The 20,066-nt window shown below is 34.1% G+C and overlaps 1 protein-coding gene and 1 non-coding gene across 2 annotated transcripts; one reads left to right on the top strand and one right to left on the bottom strand.

The window, feature by feature from the left end:
- Positions 1-2,760: 2,760 nt before the first annotated feature.
- On the top strand, positions 2,761-2,864 carry LOC130958431 (small nucleolar RNA R71). Its single transcript, XR_009077553.1, has one exon. It is a non-coding gene; the product is annotated as a small nucleolar RNA R71 (small nucleolar RNA).
- A 14,393-nt stretch (positions 2,865-17,257) lies between these two features.
- Positions 17,258-19,459, bottom strand: LOC130956069 (40S ribosomal protein S12-like). Its single transcript, XM_057883094.1, has 5 exons — positions 19,272-19,459; positions 18,977-19,020; positions 17,665-17,956; positions 17,521-17,586; positions 17,258-17,437 (listed from the first exon to the last, which is right to left on the bottom strand). The coding sequence occupies exons 2-5, from the start codon at positions 18,982-18,984 to the stop codon at positions 17,378-17,380; spliced, it is 426 nt and encodes a 141-aa protein (XP_057739077.1). The 5' UTR covers positions 18,985-19,020; positions 19,272-19,459; the 3' UTR covers positions 17,258-17,377.
- Positions 19,460-20,066: the final 607 nt, after the last annotated feature.

The raw sequence follows: 20,066 nt of genomic DNA on the forward strand, positions 1-20,066 counted from the left end.
TCCCATGACTCGGAGGTGGAAACTTTTGTCTTCCCTTTTCCTTTTCTAGAGGATTCTCCGGCCTTAGGTGCCATCAATGGTAATGAAAAAACAAAAAGCTTATGCTTTTACCACACCAAACTTAAAATATTGCTCGCCCTCGAGCAAGATAAGAAAGAAGAGAGGAAGAAGAAGAAGAAAATATGGAGGAGAATAGGGGGTTGTGTTGTGTGAAAATGAAGTAGAATGGAGGGGTATATATAGGGAGGGGGGAGAGGGTAGGTTCGACCATTTAGGGTGGGTTTGGGTGGGAAAGATTTTTGAATTTTGAAGGTAGGTGGGGTTTATGGGGAAGAGTGGATGGATGTGAGTGGTGAGGGGGTAATTGGGAAGAGAGATTGAGGTAATTGGTGAAGAGTTTTGGGGAAGAGTGTTTATTGGAAAGAGAGAATGAATGTTGAGAAGAGGGGAGAATATGTTAGGTGGGGATCCTGTGGGGTCCACAGATCCTGAGATGATCTTGTGGGGTCCACAGATCCTGAGATGATCCTGTGGGGTCCACAGATCCTGAGGTGTCAAGGATTTACATCCCTGCACCAATTAGGCATGTAAAATGCTTTAGCATACCATTCTGGCGTTTAAACACCGAAGTGATGCACGTTCTGGGTGTTCAACGCCCATGGGCAGCATGTTTCTGGCGTTGAACACCAGTTCCATGCTTGTTACTAGCGTTCAGCGCCATCTTTCCTCAGGGCACATTCCTGGCGTCCAAACGCCAGGATGTTGCTTGTTTCTGGCGTTCAGCGCCAGATCCATGCTCTATTCTGGCGTTGAACGCCAACCAGATGCACCTTACTGGCATTTAAACGCCAGTGAGTTCTTCCTCCAGGGTGTGATTTTTCTTCTGCTATTTTTGATTCTATTTTTTAATTTTTGTATTTTTTTCGTGACTCCACATGATCATGGACCTAATAAAACACAAAATAACAATAAAATAAAAATAAAATTAGGTAAATAAAAATTGGGTTGCCTCCCAACAAGTGCTCTTTTAATGTCAATAGCTTGACAGTGGGCTCTCATGGAGCCTTAGAGAAGTTCAGAGCATGATGAAGGTTTCCCAACACCAAACTTAGAGTTTGAATGTGGGGTCTTCTCAATACCAAACTTAGAGTTTGGTTGTGGCCTCCCAACACCAAACTTAGAGTTTGATTGTGGGGGCTCTTATTGACTCTGTACTGAGAGAAGCTCTGCATGCTTACTCTCTTTTATTACAGAGGGATGGCCGTGTGCTTTAAACACAAGGTAGTCCCTATTCAATTGAAGGACTAATTCTCCTCTGTTAACATCTATTACAGCACCTGCTATGGCTAGGAAAGGTCTTCCAAGGATGATGTATTTATCATCTTCCTTCCTAGTGTCTAGGATTATGAAATCAACAGGGATGTAAAGGCCTTCAACCTTTACTAATATGTCCTCTACTAATCCATAAGCTTGTCTTACTGACTTGTCTGCCAATTGTAATGAGAATAAGGCAGGCTGTACCTCAATGATCCCTAGTTTCTCCATTACAGAGAGTGGCATAAGATTTATGCCTGACCCCAGGTCAACAGAGCTTTTTCAAAGGTCATGGTGCCTATGGTACAGGGTATTAAGAATTTCCCAGGATCTTGTTTCTTTTGAGGTAGAGTTTGTTGAACCTATGTATCTAGTTCACTAATGAGCAAGGAAGGTTCACCTTTCCAAGTCTCATTACCAAACAACTTGGCATTCAGCTTCATGATAGCTCCTAGATATTGAGCAACTTGCTCTCCAGTCATATCTTCATTCTCTTCTGAGGAATAATAGTCTTCAGAGCTCATGAATGGCAGAAGAAGATTTAGTGGAATCTCTATGGTCTCTATATGAGCTTCAGATTCCTTTAGGTTCTCAATAGGGAACTCCTTCTTACTTGAGAGACATCCCAGGAGGTCTTCCTCACTAGGATTTTCGTCCTTCTCCTCCCTTGTGCATTCGGCCATATTGATTACATCAATGGCCTTGCACTCTCCTCTTGGATTTTCTTTTGTATTGCTTGGGAGAATACTGGGAGGAGTTTCAGTGACTTTCTTACTCAGCTGGCCCACTTGTGCCTCCAAATTTCTGATGGAGGACCTTATTTCACTCATGAAACTTAGAGTGGCCTTAGACAGATCAGAGACTAAATTTGCTAAATTAGAGGGGCTCTGTTCAGAATTCTCTGTCTGTTGCTGAGAAGATGATAGAAAAGGCTTGTTATTACTGAGCCTGTTTCTTCCACCAATATTAAAGCCTTGTTGAGGCTTTTGTTGATCCTTCCATGAGAAATTTGGATGATTTCTCCATGATGAATTATAGGTGTTTCCATAAGGTTCACCCATGTAATTTACCTCTGCTATTGCAGGGTTTTCAGGATCATAAGCTTCTTCAGAAGCTGCCTCTTTAGTACTGTTAGATGCATTTTGCCATCCATTCAGACTTTGAGAAATCATGTTGACTTGCTGAGTCAACACTTTGTTCTGAGCCAATATGGCGTTCAGAGCATCAATTTCAAGAACTCCCTTCCTCTGAGGTGTCCCATTATTCACGGAATTCCTCTCAAAAGTGTACATGAATTGGTTATTTGCAACCATGTCAGTAAGTTCTTGAGCTTCTGCAGGCGTTTTCTTTAAGTGAATGGATCCACCTGCAGAATGGTCCAATGACATTTTGGAAAACTCAGATAGACCATAATAGAATATATCTAATATGGTCCATTCTGAAAACATGTCAGAAGGACACTTTTTGGTCATCTGCTTGTATCTTTCCCAAGCTTCATAGAGGGATTCACCATCTTTTTGCTTGAAGGTCTGAACATCCATTCTAAGCTTGCTTAGCTTTTGAGGAGGAAAGAATTTATCCAAGAAGGCCGTGACCAGCTTATCCCAGGAGTCCAGGCTATCTTTAGGTTGTGAGTCCAACCATGTTCTAGCTCTGTCTCTTACAGCAAAAGGGAAAAGCATGAGCCTGTAGACTTCAGGATCTACTCCATTCGTCTTAACAGTCTCACAAATCTGCAAGAACTCAGTTAAAAACTGGTAAGGATCTTCAGATGGAAGTCCATGAAACTTGCAGTTCTGTTGCATTAAAGCAACTAATTGAGGTTTCAGCTCAAAATTGTTTGCTCCAATGGCCGGAATGGAGATGTTTCTTCCATCAAATTTGGAAGTTGGTTTAGTGAAATCACCAAGCATCCTCCTTGCATTATTGTTGTTGGGTTCGGCTGCCATCTCCTTTTCTTGTTCGAAAATTTCAGAAAGGTTGTCTCTGGATTGTTGTAATTTAGCTTCTCTTAATTTCCTCTTTAGAGTCCTTTCAGGTTCAGGATCAGTTTCAACAAGAATGCCTTTTTCCTTGTTCCTGCTCATATAGGGAAGAAGAGAACAAGAAAAGAAAGAGGAATCCTCTATGTCATAGTATAGAGATTCCTTTATGTTAGTAGAAGAAGAAAGGGAATAGGAGTGAAGAAGAATGAATAGATAGGGACAGTGATTTGAGATGAAGAGAGGTGAAGAGAAGTGTTAATAAATAAATAAATAAATAGAAGAAGGGGAGAGGGAAGAAATTTCGAAAATAAATTTGAAAAGAAGTTAAATGATTTTCGAAAATAAAAGATAAGATAGAATTAAAATTAAAATAATTAATTAATTAAAAAGAATTTTTGAAAAAGGGATGAGATATTTTCAAAAATTAGAGAGGGAAAAGTAGTTAGGTGGTTTTGAAAAAGATAAGAAACAAACAAAAAGTCAAATAGTTAGTTGAAAAAGATATTAAAATCAAATTTGAAAAGATAAGAAGATAAGAAGTTAAATAAGATATTTTGAAATTAAATTTTTGAAAAAGATAAAATTTTGAAAAAGATATGATATAAAAGATAAGATAAGATAGATTTAATTTTTAAAATTAATTACTTAATTAACAAGAAATTAAAAGATAAGATTCTAGAATTTAAAGATTGAACCATTCTTAACAAGAAAGTAACAACTTCAAATTTTTTAATCAATCATATTAATTGTTAGCATAATTTTTGAAAATTTGAAATAAAATTAAGGAAAAGATTTTTGGAAAATAATTTTCAAAATTTTCAAAAAAATAAAAAAATGAAAAAGATATGATTTTTGAAAAAGATTTTGAAAAGATAAGATTTTTAAAATTGAAAATTTGACTTGACTTACAAGAAATAACTAATTTTAAAAATTTTTGATTAAGTCAACTCAAATTTTCGAAATTTTGGAGAGAAATAAGGAAAAGATATTTTTTTTATTTTTGAATTTTTAATGATAAGAGAGAAAAACACAAAAGTGACCCAAAACATGAAAATTTTAGATCGAAACATAAGATGCATGCAAGAACACTATGAATGTCAAGATGAATACCAAGAACACTTTGAAGATCATGATGAACATCAAGAACATATTTTTGAAAAATTTTTGATGCAAAGAAAATATGCAAGACACCAAACTTAGAAATCTTTAATGCATGGATACTATGAATGCAAAAATGCATATGAAAAACAATAAAAGACACACAACAAGAAATCATCAAGATCAAACAAGAAGACTTACCAAGAACAACTTGAAGATCATGAAGAACACTATGAATGCATGGATTTTTGAAAAATGCAAGAAAAATTTTTAAAGCATGCAATTGACACCAAACTTAAAAGTTGACTCAAGACTCAAACAAGAAATACAAAATATTTTTGATTTTGATGATTTTATGATTTTTTTTATTTTTATTATTTTTTTTGAAAATTATATTTAAAAAAACGAAAAAAAATTTGAAAGATTTTTGAAAAGAAAATAAAAAGAAAATTACCTAATCTGAGCAACAAGATTAACTGTCAGTTGTCCATACTCGAACAATCCCCGGTAACGGCGCCAAAAACTTGGTGGACGAAATTGTGATTCGTACTCTTTATTGTTGTATGGAATTAATTTCCTGATAATGGCTCCAAAAACTTGGTGCTCAATATCATGGTGTCTAAAATTTAATTCACAACTTCGCACAACTAACCAGCAAGTGCACTGGGTCGTCCAAGTAATACCTTACGTGAGTAAGGGTCGATCCCACGGAGATTGTTGGTATGAAGCAATCTATGGTCATCTTGTAAATCTCAGTCAGGCTACTTCAAATATGATTGGATTAGAAATTTAAAAGATAAATAAAATGAACAGGAAATAAAGATAAAGTTACTCATGTAATCCAATGGTGAGAATTTCAGATAGGTGCATGGAGGTGCTGTGTTCCTTCCGAATCTCTACTTTCTTATTACATTCATCCAATCCTTCTTACTCCCTTCCATGGCAAGCTGTATGTAAGGCATCACCGTTGTTAATGGCTACATTCCATCCTCTCAGTGAAAAAGGTCCAAATGCTCTGTCACAGCACGGCTAATCATCTGTCGGTTCTCAATCAGGTTGGAGTAGAAACCAGTGATTCTTTTGCATCTGTCACTAACGCCCAGCCTTCAAAAGTTTGAAGTTCGTCACAGTCATTCAGTCCTGGAATCCTACTCGGAATACCACAGACAAGGTTAGACTTTCCAGATTCCCATGAATGCTGCCATCAATTCTTGCTTATACCACGAAGATTCTGATAAAGGAATCCGAGAGATATGCGCCCGGTCTAAGGTAGAACGAAAGTGGTTGTCAATCACGCGCGTTCATAGGTGAGAATGATGATGAGTGTCACGGATCATCACATTCATCAAGTTGAAGTGCAACAAATATCTTAGAACAGGAATAAATCGAATTGGATAGAAAATAATAGTAATTGCATTGAAACTTGAGGTACAGCAGAGCTCCACACCCTTAATCTATGGTGTGTAGAAACTCCACCGTTGAAAATACATAAGTGAAAGGTTCAGGCATGGCCGAATGGCCAGCCCCCATGATCTGAGAACTAAACGTCCCAAGATTCAACGTGGTCAAAAGGACGACTAATACACTAGTAAAAAGTCTTATTTATACTAAACTAGCTACTAGGGTTTACAAGAGTAAGTAATTGATGCATAAATCCACTTCCAGGGCCCACTTGATGTATGTTTGGGCTAAGCTTGATCTATCCACGAGCTAAGGCTTCTTTTGGAGTTGAACGCCAAGTTGTAACGTGTTTTGGGCATTCAACTCCGGTTCGTGACGTGTTTCTAGCGTTTGACTCCAGACAGCAACATGAAACTGGCGTTGAGCGCCAGTTTACGTCATCTAATCACGAATAAAGTATGGACTATTATATATTGAGAGAAAGCTCTGGATGTCTACTTTCCAACGCCGTTGAAGCGTGCCATTTGGAGTTCTGTAGCTCCATAAAATCCATTTCGAGTGCAGGGAGGTCAGATTCCAACAGCATCAGCAGTCCTTTGTCAGCCTCCTATCAGAGTTTTGCTCAAGTCCCTTAATTTCAGGCAGAAAATACCTGAAATCACAGAAAAATACACAAACTTATAGTAAAGTCCAGAAATGTGAATTTAGCATAAAAACTAATGAAAACATCCCTAAAAGTAACTATATCATACTAAAAATACCTAAAAACAATGCCAAAAAGCGTATAAATTATCCGCTCATCAGTCACATTTTGATGTAAATTTTTGTAATTATTAGAGAAAAAAGATCTTTTCATATTTAAAATATGGTAATTTTATGTTAAGTAAATTATTTTTTCAAAATTTTTATTGTGAATGACCACATTTTTTTTAAAATAAAAAAAATAGAGATAAAATTTTGTTTCGAATTTTTTGTGGACCTTCTAAATATTTATTCAAATGTTGTTGCCATAAAATTTTAAATTAAATGGATAAGTTGTTTGCTAAATACAAAATATTTTTGTCATTTACAAAAAATATAATATTTATTAGTTATTTTGTCGCATTTTTGAATCATTTAGGGATTGTTTTGTCGATAACATCTTTTGAAATTTTTTTTATCAGCGACTGAATCTTCTGGATACCAAATTAGTAGTTAACTCTTTCAAAAGAAGATGTAAGAAGTGACTTAGTAAATAAGTCTGCCAAATTATTTTCTTGATTTTGAAAAACGTGTGTGAAGAAGAATTTGGGTTATTAGGTAACCCACATGATAATTGAATATATCCAATCAAACTTCTAAGCCAAAACCATTCACAACTTGTCTCATGCATTGCAAGTATTTCAATATGATTGGAAGATATTATGACTTTAGTTTGCTAAAATAAATGTATTAAAATTTTAAATATTTTGTATTTTCAATAAAATTCTTTCAACTAGTAATCTTATCATGTGTCTTTAGGTAGTGTTTGTTTCTAAAAGACTGAAAATGGGATTGAAAGGCTAAGATTTAGTATTGTATTTGGTGGGTAGAGATTAAAATTAAAATTTCAGTTTCAGAATACAAAATTTCAGTTCTTTCAATATCTTTAAAAAATTAAAACACAAGAGACTGAAATTTTTAAAAACGAAACCTGAAATTTTAATAATATTTTATTTAATAATTAAAGATATTTTAGTAAATATTCTTATTTCATCTTTATATTTATCTTGAACTAAATAAGATATTAATTAAAACATAACTCAATCTTATACACTTTATATTAAATATAATATATAAAAATTTAATTTAATCTCAATCTTTTAATTTTTATTTTTTAATTTTAGTCTCTCTTTTAAAGATAATCTTAAGGGAATAAGATAATTAAACCCTAAAAAAAGTTGCATACATTTTAGAGCAATTTACTCATTTAAAACTTTCGGAGAAAAACGTTACGAGATTACAACTTTTCAAAGATCCAAACGCAAATGCAACTTTTGCAACTATTTGTAAACCGCGATAGGGTACCGCGAATTAGGGTTTGAACGTAAACCGCCACACCCTGTAGCGGTTTGCGTTGAATTGCTCAAACACGAAATTCGATACACTTTGTAGAGGTTTTTGAAGGAATAGCGTCGATGAAGAAACTGCGATACTTTGTAGCAGTTTCTTCACAATGTAGTTACTTGAAAAATGCCTATATATACCCAGCATGTTGTGTAGAGTGCCAGTTTAATTCAAAACTTTTAGAATAGAGAGTGAGGAGAGCTTTTTAGTCCTACTGCATTGCTTTGGAAAAATTAAAAAGAGTAAAAGTCACGGTGTAAATTTTACCGATAGAAAATCACTGAGTATTTTTATCCAGTCATTGAATACGCTTTTAGATTTGAAAACTAGTATATTGAAAAAGTTGGACGTGTGCGGGACAAAGTGGGTGAAGAAACTATTCTACAACATTCCTATTGTGGTTGTGTCATCTGGCATGAAATATGAAATATTCATGATAAGGTCTGACAAAGATATGCAGGTGTTGTTTCATTGTTGTTGGTGGAATTTTCCGGAACTAAGGATACACGAGTTGTTTGCGAAGTTGAAACATGGCATCGATAGTTCTGGGGCATCGGTGTTGAATCCTTAGTCAACTACAATGGGGTGCTTCTACCTCAATGCCTGTTGTTGCACCTGATTGTTTGTTGGCTAATCGTCCATCTGATGCAGTTGGGGTAGTTACGTCAGCCCGTCCGATTCCATACATTGGACGTGAGGGTGAACCGGATCGGATTGAAAATGCGATGCGAGAAGATGATTTAGATGAAGAGCCTACTGACATTGGTGGGGATAGTGATAATGATATTCCGACAATGCCAACTACACATCAGGTATCGTCAAGTTTCGGCAACATCCTCCACACCTCTCTACCTTGGACTTGGAAGTTATAGGCCAACCGCCGGACATAGATCCTACCTTTGGGGGTCAAGTATTACGCAAGGGAAATGCTAGAGTTGAATTTCAAATTGGCCAATTTTTCCAAAGTAAGGAGGAAGCTGTTTTGAGTGTAAAGGATTACGACATTCGCCGTGGTGTTGGTATAGGGTGATAGAGTTGGATCATCTTAAGTATGATGGGAGGTGCAAGGAGTTCCGTAAAGGTTGCACGTGGATGATTCGCATCACACTTCGGAAGCAAAAGAGTACCTGGTAGGTTCGATGATACAATGGATCACACACTTGCTTGGCTACATTGATATCAAGTGACCACCAACAGCTTGATTATCATGTCATTTGTGCGATAATCTTTTCTTTGGTTAGATAATGTCATTGTAGCCTCTGCAACTCCACTAGCTTGAGTGTCAGAATGGTGACCATGCAACGATCCTGCCTGGTCATCATCGTGAACAGTGGGTGCATGCACAGATCGAGCACCCCGACATCTAGCACTAGACCAACGCAGACGATGATCTGCTTGTCCTCCATCGTCACCACCACCATGCTCCTCCTGCATCATATCGTCTAGCCAACGCTACTCTCAATCATTGGCCCATGTACCAATGCGTCGTCGCCGCTCGAGGCACCTGTTATTAGGCATATCCGACATTGGTACTCTCATAGGCACCTGCGACGACCCTCTGTGTACAGCATCCTTCGGAATCTCAACCGGTCTAGGATCCGCGAATGCTTTCTCCAGTGAAAGAATCCTATGTGCTACACGGTACCACCAGTCCAGGTACTCAGCTGATGGACCTAGATCAGCCACTCTCTGGATACTCAACATAGAACTAACTCGCTGGTCCCAATGCTCATGTCGTGTCTGATAGTAAGAGGGGAACCATCTATCTCCACCCCTACCGTCCTTACTATGAAGATAGTATATGTTCAGGACTGCGTCAGGTACATGTTGTACGCTATCGAGCTGTGGGAACATCATGTCTACTTGATGCCACTCAATGACGGAAAAATATATCAGGCTAGTGACCGCCCACCATAACTGACTGTTCTCCTTAGTCAGTATCTCCGGATGAACGACGGCAAGTACGTCCAGCGAAGCATAAGGCTCCTACACAATCTAAAAGTGAGAAAAGCACGCAGTATTGTAACACTGTATACAAATATGTGGGCGAAGAACTAATAAAGCATCGAAAACACAAACAAATAACTTACATCATGACCACCCAGTCGGTTTAATGCAAGGCGATATTGGATCATTCTTTGTTCCTTCCATCAGACATCGGTAAATAAGTGGCCCACCTGGAGGATAATAATATCACATCAATATCTAATTTGGGTTATAGAATGTTAATAACTTGTAACGAAGAATGAAAGACTAAGTGTATTAATGGATACCTTGATGCCAACGGAAAAAATAAATCGTCAAACCCATAAGGCCTTAGTGTGGGGAACCGCCAAAAGATCCATGACTATAGCAAATGTAGAAGACCAGACAAATTGATCACGTTTCTGTTGGTCACTCGACACATGCATCGGTATAGCCATGCCAATGCAGCTGAACTCCAGCTATAACTGCCCATGTGGTCAAGTCTCGCCACAAATGGCAACCATCAAATGCCACTCTTGTCACCAAATAGCTGGGTCAATAGCAGCATCATAATATATGCACATGCATATATGCACATGGTCTCCTCACTCGCATCAGCTGATAACACCCTGAACCTCTCATAGAACCATGTGAAGTGGACTGTGTAATACTTCAAAACTTACAGATCTAAACCATAATTTATATTTCAAAACAAAAACTACGGTTGCCTAATGTATCGAATTAGTTAACTAAAATTTTAAATATAGTTATCTTATAACTACTATTACTATAAATTCTGTTCAAAAAGAGAGACATGTATCATCATTTATATGAAACTATACAATGAACATATGAACATTACAACAACTAACGAATGTCTAACTTTAGCATCCATAAGTCCGAGGTTCTAAAATTTAAAGTTTAAGATCTACATCTCCATAAGTCCGAGGTTCTAAAATTTAAAGTTTAAGATCTACATCTTAAATTTTAACTACAGGTCAACAAACCTTACATTATTTACTTAAAGTTTAAATCTTAAATTTCAAATAGTAAGCTCTAAACCTTTAAAATTTTAAGTTTAAAATTTCAAAATTTAAATAATAATTTTAAAAACTAACAACAAAACATAAATCCTACATTTCAAATTCTGATCTTAATTTTTAAATACCTAACTTCAAATTCTCTACATTTATTTTTAATTTTTAAATTTTAAATTTTAATTTTCAAACTCTAAACTAAACTAAGCTTCTGTTTTCTAATTAATACACCCTAAATACTACATGAATATACGTAAATATCCAAACAAAAGAAAAGAAATTTACCTCTTCATTGATGCCGCCGGCAACGTGAACAACGCCGTTGAGTTGGTACAAACGCCCTTCATCCGCCATGGTTCCACTTGAAGAGATTGCTCCAAAAAATTCAAACTAAACCCAACTTTTTCTCTCTACCTTCTCACTACTTTCTCTCTCTATCTCACTTTCAAAATCTTCAAATGAATAATTCGCTACAACTTCAAGCGGATTTTATAGGTGCCAACTTCGAAGAAACCGTTACAGGGTATCGCAGTTTCTTCAAGAATCAATTAACTCCTAAACCACTATAGGGTGTAGTTTATGCACTTACACTATTTTAACATAAACTACGACAAGGTGTAGTGATTTATATACAGGCTAATCTGTAACGAGATATTGCGGTTTACATATAATTAAAAAAATTACATTTGCGTCTAATACTTTAAAAAATTGTAATTTAATTAAATTTTTCTCCAAAAATTTTAAATAAGCAATCCTACATTTTATGTATATTATTATCCATAGGCTCCATGCCCATGACTTATAATGGAGATAAAGCATGTAGCAATATGGCATAGAGATCCACTTCAACTACCCTGTTCATCATTGAAAGTTGTGTAGGATTTTACGGTCTACTAGCCGTCCATTGGTTTGTTTTGTCTATCATGCAATTCTCACGGTATCATCTTCAGCTTAGTTGATAGTTGCGTCTTTAATGATCTTTATTATGTTAGGTACTTATAATTAATATTTTGTTTAATATTATAGTTACGTCAAGCAAAGCAAAATAAGGAGTGACATACGGCTATAAATTCAGGATTTATTGTCATGACGTCTCAAAATGCCAAAACCAAACTTTGTAATCATATTCATTTCTTTTTTTAGTAGAATTAATCATATTCATATAGACAAATATACATGTACGACAGATTATATTCCTTTCACTTTTTCCTCTCTCTTCTTTTTACCCTATCAGAAACAAGTAAGAATTTCATGAACTATTGTTAGACAATGATGCATGGCAGAAGGGTATTGATGCTTGGATGTAAAATTTGGGATTTGAGATTATAAACTACATTTCTTATCATTAATTCTGTATCGTGGAGTTTATAAAAATGATCTTTCAAAAATGATCTTTAAAGGGGCAACAGATCTTTCAAATATTTTGAGTTAATTTTTAATTTTTTTTTTATACAAAAATGATCTAATTATAAAATTAAAAGCAATATAGTGATTTAATTAAAAAAAAATTATAGAGACTTAATTATAACTTTAATAAAACTATAAAAACTAATAAAATAATTAATTATATATATATATATATATATATATATATATATATATATATGTTTGTTTGTCGTATTTGTAAGTACTAATATTCTAAAAATCGAACTAATCATTAAATTGGCAGAGTTAATAAAAAATTAAAAAGTTCGAAATTTTATTGGAGTTGAATCAGAAATAATTTTATAAATGTTGTTTTTTTTTTTTTTTGGCAAATGCCAATCTTTTAAAACAAATAAACAAAAGTACAATAATATAATTTTACTTTGTTTTTTAATTTGTATATATCTTATAAATATTTATTCAAATACTTTCACAAAATTTTGAATCAAATACACAAATTATTACTGAATACGAAATTCATTTGTTAGTTACAAGAAAAAATAATATTTTTTGTTATTTTTGTTATATTTTAAAATTCTTTGAGAATTTATATGAAATTCGCATCATTTGAAATTATTTTTGTTAAAAATATGATAATTTACCTATAAAAATATCTTATGGGATTAGTCAATAAAGCGAAATTAAATGAGCACATGCATTGTCCACGCTTCAAATCCCTAATACAAGGCAAAATTTACCCTAGTGAAAAATTCTAAACTAAAGCCCCAACACAAAACTATATATGTATCTTGCAAGTTGCAACTCATTAAACTTTAACATGTTGAAGGACAACATTATAGGCTTCATGTTCTTCTCCAAAATCCTGGAGGGACAAATAGTTTAAGAATTACTATAATAAATAAAGCATGACATATATATACATGATAATAATGGTTGATATAAAGTCTCACAACATAGTACTAATAAACTGAGAACGTTAATAACTCTAACCTCATTATCGGTTGATATTCAGCAATTCTATAATTCTAAAAATAAGATAATAATAACATATATGAACTAATAGTGTTACTAATTTACCATAATTTTACTCAATCTGGTAAAAATTTCAAATTTTTTTAAATTTTATTTTTAATTTAAATTCTCGAATAGTTCCAATGTTTAGTATTTTTTATGGTTTTCCAAATCTATCGACTCAGATGTCTTTAGGTTCGGAGTAGCTTTTCGTGTCATGCCCTGAGGAAGCCAAAAGACCCTTTCATAGCCGAAGACTCTGCAATACGTTGGAGAACTTTTAGATCCTGCCCTAAAATGTCCATTTTCCTAGAGTTCTGAAGTGATCCTGATACTCACCGCAGTCTTCTGAAGCCAGCCAAAAGAAGAGGATCAGATTCATCAATTCAATGACTTTAACTCTAGCCTATTACATACAGGATTTCTCTTTTTACATATGTAATTTTTAGAGTTTTTTTTTTTTTTTTTGATACTCATAAATATAAACATGTTGATTGCCTTTGCGTTCAGTTCTATTTTTTTCTTATCTTCATCGTCCCATTCGCCTTCTTCTTTGGAGGTCACCACTCCTTCAAAACTCGTCTTTGTTGGGACTTGCGAACCGTTCATAATGATCTTTCAGATACTGTAATTAATAAACTACACAAATATCTGTATTCTTTCCTTCCAATAAGTGTAGTTCTTGTCATTAAAAAAAGGAGGTCTGTTGTTGGATTGACCTTTAGTGAGTGTGTAAGCCACAATGTTTGTACCCATGTTGTTGACCATTAAATCTTTGCACCAAGCTGTGAACCTTGATTCCTTAAGATTGGGCTCTTGATACCAATTGAAGGTTCTTAGTGACCTAGAAAAGGGGGGTTGAATATATGGACTCTTTTAAAACTTGTTTACTTTAACTTTAAACTAGATTTAACTCAGTGTTGCTGTTGAGTCTACAAAGTTAATTGTGTAGGAGATAATTTTATTGTGTCTCTTAACGATTAATCAGAAACAGAACAAACATGTTATTTTTGAGGTACCGAATTGCTGTGACTTATTTGAAATAGATTAAATAGGAGACAATTTCATTTTGTCTCACATCGAATGAAATCAGAAATAGAACAAAGAAGAGAAAATAACATATTCACATATCTTAGTTCAATGACCTTGTGCAATATGGTCTATATCCAATCTCCACCACAATTGTGGTGGGATTTTCACTATCTTTATCAAAGATTACAAATATCAATTCCCAAGTATTCAACCAAATTCTATCCGGGACAAACTAAACTTCTACCCAAACTTAATTTGGCTATGTTCACTCTCTAGACTTTCAACCACTAAGTGTTTACCCAAATAACAAGAAAGTCCTCTCAAGATCATGAATACAAAACAGACATACATATAAAATAGTTTGAAATAATTTCTGACTTTTCACCAAGATTACTATCTTTGTCTTTTCTCACAATGACTTTTATTGATATCTCACATATTTGTTTTTTTTTTCATTGATTAAAAAATAAAGAAGGATAAGTCTGAAAAACAAAAAATTCAATGTAAAACCATGAAAGAGAATAAGGTTAAGTTTGAAAGTTATAAAGACTTATGCTCATTCTTCTTAATTCAATTTCTGGCTGTTTACCTTTTTAAATAAAAGTAAAGTTTCCAAAATTTGAACTTGGTTGAAAATCTTTGACTTTATTCTTTTTCTCAAAATTCAGAGAAAAATGCAAAGAAGAGAAGGCACAGTAGCAATCATTAGAGTTAGTTTGAATCCTTATCCAGTTGCTTCTATTTTTTTTTATTATTTCAAAAATCTAAATCATTGATCCATTCTTTGGTCCCAATTTTCAATTGCGACCTTTAATTTACAGCAAAAAAAAGTAACCTCCATTTTCTTCTTCTTACTCGAATAATGCATGAAAGAAGATGGTAGTTTCAACAAATTAAAAAAGTTACACAAAATAGTAACTTTTTCCTTTGATTTGTCTCTAAATCAAATCAGATTTGATTTTATTTTTTGGCTCTAACTCTTAACTTTTTCTTCTTTTTCCTCTTTAATGAATAAGTTTGGTGATCTCTTGTTTTACTTACTTGGAATCTTAATCTGATCTTACTAATTGGTTTTGAAATACATTTTTATCCTGGGTTATAATCAGAAGAAAAAAAAGAGTATTTAGTTGAAATGTTGGACACATTAGATATGGACGATGTTGCAATGGAACTTATTTTGAATATTTTATTTTTTTGTCATCATCAAATTGCTATTTTTATTTTCTCAAAATAGTTCTTTTTTATGTTATGTGTCCTATTCATGGATGATAGCTACCATATTTACCTTCAAAACAAAAATCACATGTAGGTTAAGAAAGAAACATAAATCTACACGTGTCAATTCAATTTAAAAGAGAATAAAATACTTCAGAAATTATTGCGATTTGACAGAAAGAAAATCCAATATCATTGCAATTTAAAAAAGGTGTGCTACCTTTATTAGTAGAAAATATTAATTCTAACAACAATTCTAATGAGAAATTCTCTTTATTCCTGTTTATGATTTACTTGACACAAAAAATAATTCTATATCAATTTTTATGTCATAAATAGTAGTAGAAATTAAGGATGTTCTTTTTTTTCTCTAATAAAAAAGACTAATTTTAATCTCTATTGTAAATTTTAGTTACATGGTTAAAAAATAGAAAATTGATTAGTATAAGAAACTTGAGAATTAAAATTATAAAAAGTTATGTGAATTTGAATTTTACTATTTGATAGTATGAAGTTTTAATTGTGCTCAAGACTTCCAGATTTCCCAGCACAGATAAAAACTATCAGCTCCGTCTTTGTCATTTTCAGATTCTAATCAAGGCTTGCTATTTAACTTAGCCACCATTGATGGAACGATTCGTGCTGCGGGTACAAGAGGTAGGTTGCCATAGAGCTCCTTTTTCAGGCTTCTTGTGATTTACAGCACCTAATGAGTGCATGGATGATCATTTCAACTTTCAAGTGACATCTATCTTTAGCTTCTTTTTTTTTTTTTTATTCTCAAAATCGTCCTTAATTATAATGTTTGGACAAATTTATCCCTAATAAAATTGGAAAATTGCAACTCTTTAAAAGAAAAATCTCATCCCTCTCTAATCCATTCCCAACCAAGCATTGTATCCACCCTTTGTCTCTCTCATCATTCTTCACCAAATCTTCTGCATCCAATTCCCTGTTCTCTGAACCAAAAAAAAAAAAAAAATCCCTGTTCTTATATTACTTGCCTCAGTAATTGGAAGTTTGGAACATCTTTAGCCACAATTTTTTCCAAATTGACCACCTTTATCTTCACTTCTCTTCCAATATTTACTTTCCTCTTTCCATTCCAACACCAAAAACACCCCACTTTCTTTCATTTTCAACAAAGAGGAGACCCCATTCATCTGGGAATCAGCCACACCTTGACGACATCAATCTTCCAATTCTCTCCCAACACAGTCACACCAAACGGAAACATTGTTCTTAACCAATTCAACACCTCCTCCACCTTGGTTTTCATAACTAGAAAAACCTACTCCGTTTTCTATTGTCCCGCCTTTCAAAGCGCAAAGAGCTCCCCTGAGTTCATTCTTGTCATTTTCTGGCAAAGACGAACACCCAAATGGGTTTTTCAATTGTCACTACCGTGCCCATCAAATGGATTATAAATTCTTCTATTTTGATGGATTCTATCTCCTTTTTGCTTCCCTCTCTTGCCATCTCTCTCTCCGTTCTTCTCTCTGCTTTCATTTTCTTTCTGTTTTCTCTTTTCATTTTTTTAGTTTTATAATTATTTTTATTAATGTTTCCAAAAAAAAAAATCAAGATTTGAGTAAAAAATATCATTTTAAAAATAATTATGAAGTTGGGAATGATTTTGATAAAAAAAAGAACGATTTTGATTTTAAACAAAAACTTTCATTACCAAAACAGTCGTTAACTCTAAAAATAACTTATGGAATTAGTCGATAAACCAGAATTAAATGGGCACGTGCATTTTCCACACTTCAAATCCCTAATACAACGCAAAATTCACCCTAATGAAAAAATCCCAAACTGAAGCCCAACACAAACTACGTAACTTGCTACTCATTGAGCTTTAACGTGCTGAAGGACAACATTATAGGCTTCATGTTCTTCTCCAAAATCCTACAGGGAACGAATAGTTTAATAATAATAATATAATAATAATAATAATATGAATTGCACAAAAGCAAAGAAAAACATGATACCTTCACAACTACGCAGGAGCAACCAGTTACCTTCCTAGCTTTTCCTTCCGAATCAATCTTGCACAACTGCAAGGAGGGCAGAAAAGATTTATTTAAATTTAAGGAAACAGAAGTTTGAGGCAGAACAAAGTTTCAAAGACTTACCCCAGCCCATTCTCCAAGGGTCTTTGCACTTGGAACTGTCAACAAACTAACATTGTGCTCAGCACAAAGGGCCTTGACGAGTTTAACATAGTCAGGTTGGTCACAATCCTCAGCAAGAACAACGAGCTGAGCAGTGCGCTTCTCGATCACCTTGGCACCCTCATGAAGGCCTCGTGCAAGACCACCATAAGCAAGTGACTTCCTAAGTGTTAGCTGTAAGGCAGTCATGATATCCATTGGCTCGCCGATGGCAGGAGCTGCTGGCTCAGCTGCCACAACAGGACCTTCTTCACTGCAGATTAAGAGTATGATAAAAAGGGTATCAAATAACTATCATTTTGGCTTTCAAAAAATTCAAGTTTTGACAAAATGACCCTTCTGAAAGAGAAAAAAAATGACATTTTGGCTCCCCAAAGATGATTTCAGTTTGACAAAATAAGCTATTTTCTCCATAAGTGGCAAATAGCCCGTGCATTTTATTCAACTTTTTATTGGAACATTTGAAAAATTATTTTAGAAAGTACATACAAATAATCGAAGAAAAATTCAATCTCTAGAATCCTTTTCCCATTTTTTTTTAATTTTTACCATTCACAAAAGAATAATGGCCCAAAATAAATTCACTTAGCATAAAACCAATAAATTTGAACTAAGGAGAAATCTCATTTTTCTAAGTAGGCCTTGCAAAATACTGTGTCCCTCCCTATATTTGGTGTATTTTGGCAAATTGGGATATTTTTGGAGAATCAAAATGTTATTTTTCTTTTAAAGACCATTTTGTCAAAAATTGAATCTTTTGGAGACCAAAATAGTAGCTTAATCAAATAAAAGAAATGGTTTGTCAGCGGTGGCCTTTAAGCTACTCAACATACAAATAGAAGAATCATGATAACTACAACAACCTAAAATAGCTAACTTAGCACATAGAGAATTAAAAAAATACAATGCAAAAGACTAATCAAATCATGTGGGACTTTACTTTTAAAGCCAATTCCACAAGGGATGAAGTTAAATTGACAGAACTATTTATTCATGATTATGAACAGAGGGAAAAAAAAAACCTATATTCCCCGTCAAGAGTGTCAATTTGAAGAAAAAAATGCTACTCCATTATGTCCCAAATTTTCCATATATTGACCCCAAAAAAAAATTCTGATCCAATACTAAAAATTAGTTTATCGTGTTGAGTTTTCAAGTCAATTAGATTGCAAGCAGTATGCAAAGCATAATATGAACAACAGCACCGCATTAAGAACCATACGGGAAAGAAAACTGAATAAATAAGACATGAGATAAATAAAATGGAACATACCCAGCCATCCTTGTTGATAGGAAAAAAGAGCAATCTCTTCTTCACTGTACAGGGAAACAAAACAACAATAATATACCGAAAAATCAGATCTTGTGCTTCGAAGCTTTACAGCAAATATTTTCGTAATTTCCGCAGAATAAACATTGACAGTACAAACATACGATAGTACCAGCTACTCATTTAGGACTTGACAAATGAGAAAAAGCTACGTTACAATGAGACAATATATTTGAAGAAATAAACGATGAAATAACAGAACACGAACGAATTGGCAACAGGGAGAGGGAAGGAATACCTGGAGGACGATGAATAGGTGCTGAACGAGTTTCCAGTGAGCCACAGAGAAAAACGCAAAAACCCTAAACGTTGTTATTCTTTGAGGGGGAGCAATTTCTTTTTGGACAAACGGGCCACACCCAAATATTTTTTTCCTTAATTTTTAATGTTTAAAGGCGGCTAGAATAGTTGAGGAATTGAGTTTTCTGTTTAAAAAAAAAAAAATTGTGGAATTTGAGAAAAAAGCGTACTATTATAATATTTTTATATATAAATTAAAAAAGAAAAATAGTCAACTTAAAAACGATGACGATAATGTAACGGTAAGAAATAAATATAGGAAGAATAGATAAAAGTTCTCGTGAAAATCACATGAGAGATAAAATTATCCACAAAAGATTTAACGATCCAAATATACACATGAAAAATAAATTTTCATTGGTTACATTCATGATCTATCCATCCGTCAAGAGAATTTCGCGTCAAAAGAGGGCTAAATTTTATCGAAATGGAACCTACATGGGAGCTTTTCTTAGATATGGAAGCATGGGGGAATACACGCATATGTGGGATAGTTTTCTGACAGTATGAGCGTGGAGAAATCGGAGAGTGCGATTTCTTTGAAAACTAATCAGCACATGAAATCGCACCGTGCGATTTGTATGATTAGGAGAAATGAAATTTTATGCTACTGTAATCGCACCATCCGTTTAAAGTTTGGTTTGTTTCTCAATACGGAACGGCACAACAAGTCGCATGGTCCGAGTTCCATGGCTTGGATATTGGTAAGAACTCGGACCCTCCGTTTTGAGTG

The sequence above is a fragment of the Arachis stenosperma genome, chromosome 10, assembly GCF_014773155.1.
Source record: "Arachis stenosperma cultivar V10309 chromosome 10, arast.V10309.gnm1.PFL2, whole genome shotgun sequence".
Lineage (NCBI taxonomy): Eukaryota > Viridiplantae > Streptophyta > Magnoliopsida > Fabales > Fabaceae > Arachis > Arachis stenosperma.